Source organism: Cucumis melo, chromosome 9, assembly GCF_025177605.1.
Source record: "Cucumis melo cultivar AY chromosome 9, USDA_Cmelo_AY_1.0, whole genome shotgun sequence".
NCBI lineage: Eukaryota > Viridiplantae > Streptophyta > Magnoliopsida > Cucurbitales > Cucurbitaceae > Cucumis > Cucumis melo.
This window is the reverse complement of record NC_066865.1, coordinates 18,815,849-18,826,773: the sequence shown is the minus strand read 5'-3', so window position 1 is coordinate 18,826,773 and position 10,925 is coordinate 18,815,849. Positions and strand designations below refer to the sequence as shown.

The 10,925-nt window shown below is 32.3% G+C and overlaps 1 protein-coding gene across 1 annotated transcript; it reads left to right on the top strand.

The window, feature by feature from the left end:
* Positions 1-454: 454 nt before the first annotated feature.
* Positions 455-4,182, top strand: LOC103504094 (uncharacterized protein At4g15970). Its single transcript, XM_008468539.3, has 4 exons — positions 455-915; positions 1,687-2,049; positions 3,182-3,663; positions 3,773-4,182. The coding sequence occupies exons 1-4, from the start codon at positions 718-720 to the stop codon at positions 3,777-3,779; spliced, it is 1,050 nt and encodes a 349-aa protein (XP_008466761.1). The 5' UTR covers positions 455-717; the 3' UTR covers positions 3,780-4,182.
* Positions 4,183-10,925: the final 6,743 nt, after the last annotated feature.

The window sequence follows — 10,925 nt, the reverse complement described above, 5'->3', positions numbered from 1 at the left end:
ATGTAGATCATTGATAGATATTGATAAACTTCTGTCAATTTATATCAAATGTTTATTAATTACTGATAGATGTCTAGTAATGTCTATGTGTATGAGTATTTTATCAAATCTAAAATTTTGGAATGTTATTTAATATATATATATATATATATATATATATATATATATATATAAATAAAGAATAACAATACTAAATAAAAGAAAATTAATTAACTGAAAAAATAGTTAGGAAGTGGGAGATGAAAGCTTAGCTTAGATGTGTAAGAGAAGTGGGAGATGGCTATGCTATGCCATACGTTACATTCATCTATCAGCTTCACCATTTTGATTGAAGCGACCAACCAAATCCAATCCAGAAACATAATTATTTCTTTTATTATGATCATTATTATGCCAATTAATTAATTAATTTCCAAATATTTTCTTTAACACATTCTTATTATTCTTCTTCTTCTTCCATCAATGGCGGCTCTGCTTGGCTGTCCCTGTGGCTCCCACACCCATCACCCCAAATCTCTACACACTCTTCCACTCTACAAAGCGCCTATAAACTCTTGATTCTCCTCCTCCTCCTCCTCCTCCTCTCTCCTTCGACGAATATGATCCTTTTTCTGTTGGGATCTTCAACCCTAGACCTTTCTCATTCATTCCCCCCTGTAATTGTAATGTAATGCCTATCATCTCTGCTGCCTTCTTAATTCTTCTTACATTTCCGCCATGTTTATTTACTACTCCTTCCGCTGTTCTCTTCACATTCTTCTTCTCTTCACTGCCATTTCCCTCTCTTGTCTTGTTATTCTTAGAGAACTCAACTCCCTTCGCTACTTCCCCCTTTTCTCCTTCTCTACTCCATCCGGTCCTCCTCCTGTCCCCCCTTTCTTCCTTTCTCTCCCTCATGACGATGACCTTTCTCTGGTGAGTTTGCATCTGGGTTTTCTTTATTTCTTTTCCCTTTGTTTTCGTTCTTTCTTTCTTTCTTTCTCTTTTTTGGTTTTCGGGTTGTGTTGTTGATTGATTTACTTTCTTTAATCTTTTGAATATCGTTAATGAAATCGAATTGGCCTTGTTGATGAGGCATGGATGTGAAATGATGATTCGTTTTGGCAGTGTATCCGGAAAAATACAGAAACTGGGGATGTCTTCCATCTCTCATCAATCTTAATGTGCCTCTTCTATCTCTCATCAATCTCTCTCTGTTTTTCATATGTGAGCAGAGTAGATTTCAATTCTTTGCCTCATTCTGCTTTTTTTGATTTCCTCTGGGTTTGTTAGGGAGAGTGAAAATGGCATTAGGAGGGACAATCCTCGGTTGTTGGTTCATGAGTTGTAGAATCCATTTGGTCCGGTTATTTCATTTTGTATTTAGGTTCTCTGATATCGTTATCTTGGTAGATTTGTTTTGAGAGAGTTGTGTGATTTATTTACTTATTAAGTTTCTTATTTAATTACAATGCATGTGATTGTTGTAAGACTTCTCTGTACTCATTGTGTTTCTTATTTAATTACAATGCATGTGATTGTAGTAAGACTTCTCTGTACTTATTATGTTTCTTATTTAATTACAACTTGCTTAACAGCTCTTATGCTTAGGTGCTGAACTGATTTGGATTGAATTTTTCTTTTATGCTTATATTTATTCTGTTACTTGCCTTAGATTTTTGCCTCTTCTGGCTGTGATTGTAGTAGGCTGATGAGTATGGACTGGACAAGGTCTTAAAGGATGCTGCAACAGAAGACAAAACTGTTATTTTGACTACGTTAAATGAAGCATGGGCAGCTCCAAACGCAGTCATTGATCTCTTTCTACAGAGCTTTAGAATTGGAAATCAAACTCACCAACTATTAGATCATTTGGTTATTATTGCATTGGACAAAAAGGCATTTATGCGTTGCTTGGATATTCATGTCCACTGCGTTGCTCTTGTTACTGAAGGAGTTGATTTTCGTTCTGAGGCATATTTTATGTCACCTGACTACTTGAAGATGATGTGGAGAAGGATTGATTTTCTACGAACTGTTCTTGAGATGGGTTACAATTTTGTATTCACGGTATCTCTTTCCCCTTGAGATGGTTCCTTCCCAGCTTTCATTTACATCAATAATTCTTTTTTCTTTTTTAACTTTTCTTTCCTTTTTAAGGTTGAGAAATGTGATATAGTTTTATCTAATGCTCAGCAAGGTTGGATAATGGGCGGACAATCAATCTATTTTCAGTGAATTTTGGTATTTAGGGCTAGGGAAGAAATTTAGAGTTTTCCTTGTGTAGAAAATTTCTTTGAATTTATTGTTTATAAATATATATGGTATACCATAAAGAACCACATAGATAAACAATACGGTCTAGAGTGTAGTAGGGTCACCTCTTTTAAAGTATATTTATACACACGAACATACTAAGAGCATGTCTGGGAGTGATTTTAGAAATTGTAGTTTCAGTGAAAATGTAGGAATTTGACATGGAGAATGGGGTATCAAACTGGATGTCAATATATCTTCTTTGGTTTTAACTTACTTAAGATGTTCATTCTCCAACGGGTGAATCTACTCTTTAAGAACCCAGAATTTCCTTATATTGTTCAGGGAGAGGCTTCTTGAAAAGGATTTTTTTTCATTAGTTAAATCTCACCTCTGCTCGACTGGTTCATTCTCAATTAGGAATTTAAGACCACTCCAGTTATCACTTGGATGTCATTCCTCTCCACTGTTTAAACCTGCTTGAATGGTTTCTTAAGGGAAAGATTTTTTTTGGAGAGAGGTTCAATCAATTGTCAACTCTGCTCCCCCTAGGTTGATTTAGGATAAGGAATTAGGGTCAGTCCACTGCCCAGTTGGTTGTCGTTCTCTTCCTCCACTATCAGCAGTAATTCCCACATTAGGTCTCTCTTGCCTTTTGTTTCACTAGTCAAATTTCTGTGTACGATAGCATGACACACCTTGTGTAAACTTTTGCCGTTTGAGATCTGTTACTTAGCTGTTCAATGTCTCTTATACATTCACTACTCTTATCCGTTTACCAATTACTTCCTTTAGGATATATCAGTTTCTATTTTCATGTATGTTGAAGGATAGAAATTTGCATGCTCCTCACATGTGTTTATCAAACATTTACATCGAGATGCAATTTTATTAAGTTTTCCTTTTGTATTTCTTATAATTCCCATACTCTTGTTTCTTCCTTCAGGATGCTGATGTTATGTGGTTCAGGGATCCGTTCCCTTTCTTTGATATCAATGCAGATTTCCAGATTGCTTGTGATCAATACCTGGGCATACCTGACGATTTAGATAACAGACCGAATGGAGGGTTTAACTATGTGAAGTCCAATAATCGGTCAATTGAGTTCTACAAATACTGGTACTCAGCTCGAGAAACTTATCCAGGATACCATGATCAGGATGTTCTTAATAGAATAAAATACGATTTTTTCATAGAAGAAATTGGCCTAAAGATTCGATTCTTGGATACTGCTTACTTTGGTGGGTTTTGTGAACCCAGCAAAGATTTGAATCGTGTACTAACCATGCATGCAAACTGCTGTATTGGAATGGATAGTAAGCTTCATGATCTTAGAATTTTGCTCGAGGATTGGAAACATTACATGTCGATGCCACCATATCTTAAGACTTCATCAATTCAGTCTTGGAGAGTTCCACAGAACTGCAGGTACAGCACCATTTCTATCTCCTAAACAAATTTGCTCTATAATTAGGTATTTATCTATATTCTTGAATTTCATTTTTTATATGTGAATCTTTTATTCCTCCTTTTCCAGTGTCTGATGTTTTTGTCAATACCACGATTCTCCACAAAGAACTGAAGAAACTTGGAGTGATGCATTTTGAGCAATCATTTTCGCATTGCTCATTTCGAGTTTTGCGGACCAAAGATAACTTTTGCTCTACAGCTTACACCAAAGTGAATGTTAAAGAAATGTTCCATTGTTGGCTAATTCAATCTTTATAGTTTATTTTTGCTAGTTTGTGTAAATTTATAGCCAATAAATTTGGAGGTCGACCAATTGTACATTGCCAAATTAGAAAGCCTAACCATCATTAAGTAGGTAGCTCTCTTGCTAGGAAATTTGGTCAAGCGATCAAATTCAACTTTAGCTATACTTTTGCTACAAGGAAAAAAAAATTATTTTGAATTTTAATGCAATTTATAGGTGCACTTTATGTACAACTCTGTTAATGCACTAGATACGATCTCCTATTATATGGGGGTCGTTTGGGGGAAGGGTTGGGTTATATAGAGGATTAGGGTTACGATAAACTTATGGTTATGATAAGATATGTTCGAGAAAAGGGTTACGAAAGATGTGTTTGGGGAAAATGTTATGTGGATAAGGTTATAATAATGTTATGATAATATGTATTTGAAGAAAGAGTTATGTAGGTAGTGTTATGGAATTTATTTATTTATATATATATATATATATATATTTTAATTCATATTATGAATTTGATACATAAATTTCATATATTTAATTTATCAAATCGTTCTAGTTTTTGTAAAATAATTTGCTTTAATTTCTTTAAATACGACGTCTATTTTCAATAATTTTTAAGTAGTTACGTTCGTATAACTTTTTTTATTTTTTATAATTCATATTCTAAATCCAAAACAAAATTTCGTATATTTAATTTACTAAATCGTTTTAGTTTTCGTAAAACAAGTTGTCTTAATTTATTTAACAATGACGTTCATTTTCAATATTTTTTGACGTTCAATAATTGGTTTTTATGAATGTAAGAAGCAACCCGTAAACATGTAAATAAGTACAAATAACAATTGGAAATACGAAATACAAAAAACAATGAGGTTGAGATTGATATCAAAATTTAATTACCTTTAATCAACTCTATGTTCGAATTTATATCAATATAATGAGGTTGAGATATCAAAATTTTAATTTCACAAGTATATTGATATGAATTTGAATACAGAGTTGATTGAAGGTAATTAAATTAAAAATTTAATTGTGTAATTACAATAAATTACATAATTCAAGAGTAAAGGAAGAAATTAAAATTTTAATAATGTAATCGTATCAAATTCATGACTTAAAAACAAATTGTGTTTTTAAAATAATAATATTAAAATTAACAAAACTCATAAGTATAGAAATTATAAATGAGAAAAAAAATTGATTAAAGAAGTGAGGAAGGGTTGAGGGGAACGGTTAGGGGGTAAAACTAGGGTTATGGTAACCCTTCCCCCAAACAAGGGCTGGGTTACGACCCGACCCTCCCCTTTATAACCCTTCCCCCAAACATCCTTAAAGTTAGAGGTAATCAAGTTATCCTCTTCTTGTTGTGTCGTGTTTGATATTACTTTCACTCAATATATAGATTTTTAATTTTTGAAAAAGAAATAGAGGTTACAATGAATAAATTTGTAATTCCAATATTATGATGACTATATTTCTCAACTAATCTTTTTGGTTTTAAGTATAATTATTTTTGTGAGTCATTCATTCAAAATCCGGATGAATTGTCGAGTAGATAGATCAGATCCGGACGCGGCTCTTGCGTAGCGTTGATACGGACTCGACCCGCTCCTACCCACCCTGGGGCACCATAGCATGTCGGGAATAAGGGGGACATACTAGACGTAAGCACTCCTAGGGGCTATGTCGCCCTGCCTTTTGATCAATACACAGTTGAGTAGGCCGATCACGAACGCTAGAGGTGTGGGAGCGATCCAGGTCAGGGAAGGCTAAGACGGCGCCTCGCATATGGGTAACAAGAGGGCGCTTATGCCCCGACGGTGGGGCCTTATGGGCAATGAGAGTATTAGTATATTCTCAAAGTTTTGACTAATATAATGTAAAGATGCATGATTTATTCACGATCAAGATTTAAACCTACTTGTATTGCATATTAATTGCGAACAAAATGGATCACTACAAAAATATTTTTTTTAATGAAATTTAGACAATTTCTTTTAATAACAATTGTTGGATGAGATTTATAGATAAATTTAATTAATTGAACTTGAGCTCTGTATTTGTTTTAGTTTAAGAATAACGGGTATAATATCCAATATTTGATTCTTTGATTCTTTCTTTCAAAAAGTAAAGTTTGTCTTGAGAGCTTGCAGTTTACTCTCAAACATTGAATCATCTTAAAGGTCTCGTAACCTATTTTTGATATTGATTAGTCTTGCAACTTACTCTTAAATGTTGATTTATCTTAAGGGTCTTGCAACTTATTGTCGTTGTTGATCAATCCTGAGGGATTTCCAACTTGTTCTCGAGAGTTCGGAGAGTATAAAGATCTTTTGGAAGATTTCTAAACTTTAGTCTTTAGATCTTAGGAGAGCAAAAACTAATATGTTTGAAACTTAGGTCTTCGGATATTCCAAAGCTTTAGATTTGTGTTTTCTTAGATATTTATAGTTTCGTAACATTTGGATCTTCAGAGCTTTGGAAATTTAAAGTTCAGAGCTTGTGAACTTCGATCTTTATGACTTTTAAAGCTTTGCAAACTTCTGCTTTAGTTCTTTCAACCCTAAACCCTAATAAATAAATAAGACCTTAGGTTTTAATAAAAGGATAATGATTAACAATTTTAGGAGTAATAATTAAATTATATAGCAATATTTTAAAAGAAATACAAATATAACAAAATCTATAAAAGTCTATCAATAATATCAATAATAGAAGTCTATCACTGATAAACCATGTTGCAAATATTGATATATCACTCTATCGTCAATAGATTTTGCTATATTTGTAATTCTTTTAAAAAATATTACTGTACACACTACAAGAAAAAGTATCTACTATGACAGTTCATTTCATCCAAAATTAAAAGAAGGGAAGAAAAAACTGTCATAAAAGATCAAAATGCGCATTTTTGGCGGGAAAATGCGGAATTTTACGGATTTGAAGAATTTATGACTCTATGACAAATTTTAACTGTCATTGAATATAAATAATAAAATAATTTATTAATTATATATTTTCTTATCTCCTTTCTCTCTAAATCTCCACGAAAGGCTCCAAAAACTCTTTCCTTCTTCAATCGACACGACTGGCCAATCTTCAAAAACCCTAACCCCAATCTTCCCCATCCTCCACCTTTTACTTGATTTTCTTACTGAATGAATAAAAAATTTGCAGATTCATATTGTACAAAGAGGTGCTATTTGACCCTTAATTGAGAAGGTGGGATCGAGTTCTTGAGAAATTTCTGGGATTCTGTTCCATCAGTTCGTAGTCTTGAAGTTGCTGTGGAGCTTTTAAGCCTCTTGGCTTCTTATTCCCCAATTGCAGAAGCTCTTATTTTCGATGAATTTGTCGATAGACTTCTTCCAGTTTTGAGTTACGGAGTATTAGGTGCTAGAACTACAGCAGCTCGAGCAGTTTACGAACTCGGATTCTATACGAAAACGAGAAAAGAAATGGGGAATCTGGATTCATTACACCCTTAGTTAATATGTTGGATGGTAAATCTGTTGATGAGAGAAAAGCAGCTGCTAAGGCATTGTCTTCTCTATTACAGTACTCTGGTAATAGAAAAATTTTCCAGAAAGAAGAGAGGGGAATTATAAGTGCAGTTCAACTCTTAGACCCTTCGATCTTGAATCTGGACAAGAAGTACCATGTTTCATTATTATCCTCAGTTGCGATTTCAAGCAAGTGTAGAAAGCAAATGGTTGCTGTTGGTGCTGGTTTGTATCTACAAAAGCTTGTTGAAATGAATGTTGAGGGGTCAAAGAAGCTATTGGAAAGCTTTGGGCGTGGTAAAATGTGGGGTGTCTTTGCTAGATCTTAGCCCATCAAGGAGACAATTTTCCAAAATTCTGTTTATTGTATAGGAACAGAAGCATGATACGTCGTATGTACAATATATGTTTGTATATTCTTAGTTTTAATGGGTGTTGATTTTTAGTTTACAAGTTAATAATCTTTTTATCTGTTCTTATGTGGTAGAAATGTCAAAATGCTGCACCAAAATTAATGGGTGTTCTTTTGTAGCCTAGCTGGTTTCATGATGAAATTACAAATTAGTGACTAGTGGAGTATCTAATCATGAAAGCTGTCCAAAACATGAATGTACACTCTACCATCTATGAGAGAGGGGCCGTTGTATCTTACAATTAAGATTTAGAGAACAAGTAGCAAAAACATTCTTAGACTCTCTAGTCTAATCAATCAACCTTAAGGAGACGCTTGGGACAACAACTAAGTAAATGGTGGATGCTTCCTCTTTGCTATTTTATCAACACGGTATCGCAGAGAAGAGATTAACGTTAATGGCTAAAGGGAGCTAAATTTGGGGTTTCTGTGATGAAAAGCAACCATGTTCTCTCTAGTCTAATCAATCAGCCTTAAAGGAGACGCTTGTGCATTATTTGTCAAGAACTTTTTAAGCTTCCTACACTACTGGAAACATTTTGTTTTAAAATGCCTTTAGGGTAGTCTCTTTATCCACTTTCACTCTTCATGGGTCGAAAGTATAGCTTCCCTTCTTTACATTATGTATTTTTTAAGGTGTCCTTTGGCACCGAAAGATTATCACGATCGGACTTGGAGTTAAATTTGTAGAGACAATGTGTAAGCTTCCATCACTCTTGTATTCTTTAATTGTATGTAACATTCTAAAATGGTTTGATATGTAACTATGTTCATGTAATCATGTTATGTTTAGGTTTAAATTGATTTTTAATCAAAGAAGAAGTACTAACCTTTTCGATAACTTTTGGAAAATGCAGTTTTTGAAGTTCATCAAGTTATATACTTGCATATGTTGTTGATTAAAATCTCCATTGATTTAGTATCTGTAACTTGAATACTTTTTTTGCTAAGATGAGACACTGTTTTACTTGCCAGGCGTTAAAAGTTGTTCTCAGCCTTCTACTTCAAATCCCAGCACTTCATAATCTATTTTCATTCAAAAGGTTGGTTTTCTCTCCTTTTGTACTTTGTGCTAGTGCATCGTTTGATCAATTTTTTTACTTTTAGCCATTGATATGCTTGTAGGTATTTTAGCTTTGAGTTTTGTTAAGTATGTGGCCTGAATTTGGTGTTTGCGATTATGTGTTCTTAAAGTGTGTATGTAATTGAGGTAAGCTTGTGGGCTAAATTTGGTGTTTGCGCTTATATGTTGTTGAAGCGTGTATGTAATTTAGCTAAGTATGTTGTTGATCATGAAGTGTTGTTGAAGTGTGTATGTAGTTTAGCTTAGTTTGTGGGCTGAACTTAGCTAAGCTTAAAAGTTATTATTCTTGAAATGTGTATGTAATTTAGCTAAGTATGTGCTTTATGTTGTTGAAATGTGTTGTTGATGTGTGTTGTTGATCATGAAGTGTTGTTGAAGTATGTTGTTGATAAAAAAAAGTGTTGTTGAAGTATGTTGTATGTTTGCAGAGTGCACCATTATCCTAAGAAGTAATAAATTGTCCATTGTCCAAAGTCCATAAACTTAAAAAATAAGTTCATTATATATTGTATACTATATTATATAATTCAAGAAATAAAATTAACAACATGAAACAATTAGTTGAAGGGATAACCATCATAATATTCAGCAAAGTTTTGCTATACCTAAAAAGAAATAGTATATATGTAACCAATCACATAAAATATATGTATTATTCAATACTATATATGTAATAATAATAATAAAATACTGATCTGTTACATAATATGTGTATGCAGTGGTATATAAATTGAATAAGAAAAAATTACAGAACATGAGAAAAAATCTATGTATGTATTATTTAATATATGTAGTAGTATATATATAACAAATCACAAAATATAAATATATTATTCAGTAGCATGTGTGTGAAAAATCAAAATAGGAGGAACATTATCGAAATATATGCTACGAAACGAAAGAAGAAAGAACAAATTTTTGAAGGAAAAAAATATATGCTACAAAACGAAAGAATAAATAATATACCAAAAAAAATAGACTAACCATATCACAAAAAACAAATCAGAAGGGAAGAAGAAAGAACAATTTTTTTTTTGTAATAAAAATCGGAGAAGAATACCCATGCCGGAATTGATGAACATGAGAAAATAACTTTTGGTTTGGACATGAAATTGATTAAAGAGAAAGTTGGAAAAACTCAAGTTTTTTTTTTAATTATTATTATTACTTTTTAAAACTAATAAGTTTTGATTGAAAACTATTTTCAAATATAGTAAAATGAACCAAAATATTTATAAAATATTATTGTAGACAATATTTTAGTCTATCACAAATAAATATCCAAACATACTTTTATCATTTAAAATAATTTTTGTTTTGATGGGCAACTAATTATTTTTTTACATAATTTTATTTAATTGAGTTTAAGGATCTATGAAAAAATTACGTGATATTCTTTGTGTTGAAGTGCAGATATCTTGATTAGGTTATCCCATGCACTAATTGAACTATTTCATTGCCGCAGTTGTCAATATATTTTAAAATATTCATTCAATATAATATATTTATCGAAGGATCTACTATTACGTAGATATGTATTAAAGTTAATACTATAATATAAAATAATATTTTAAATGAGAATTGTTATAGTAAAATAAACAAAAAAAATTTATAAAATATAGTAAAATTTTAAATCTATCAATGATAGACTATGCAGAAGCTTTTATCTATGGATAAGTAATATTCATACTTGTATTGAAATGTTTTGAATTTGTCATGTAGCACTACAAACAACTCAATATGGAAGTCTCACCGGTGGGGTTTCGGGGCAACGCCCCCAAAAACTATTTAGTTTTTCGTAATTGTGCATGTGTATTTTTTTACAATTTTGACCCCAAAATTTACAATTTTGACCCTAAAATTTAGAGAAGTGCATATATAAACTTTCTAACCTAACGACGTCGTATTGTATTCCAAAAAATATTCTAACAAATTTGTTCTCCCTCTATCCGTGGACATAGCTAACACATTGTCAAT

Excerpts from the sequence above, each read along its gene's own strand:
- LOC103504094 (XM_008468539.3), top strand. The coding sequence starts at position 718 with ATGTTTATTTACTACTCCTTCCGCTGTTCTCTTCACATTCTTCTTCTC. Across the intron at positions 916-1,686 it reads ATGACGATGACCTTTCTCTG|GCTGATGAGTATGGACTGGA; the intron begins GTGAGTTTGCAT and ends TGATTGTAGTAG. Across the intron at positions 2,050-3,181 it reads GTTACAATTTTGTATTCACG|GATGCTGATGTTATGTGGTT; the intron begins GTATCTCTTTCC and ends TTCTTCCTTCAG.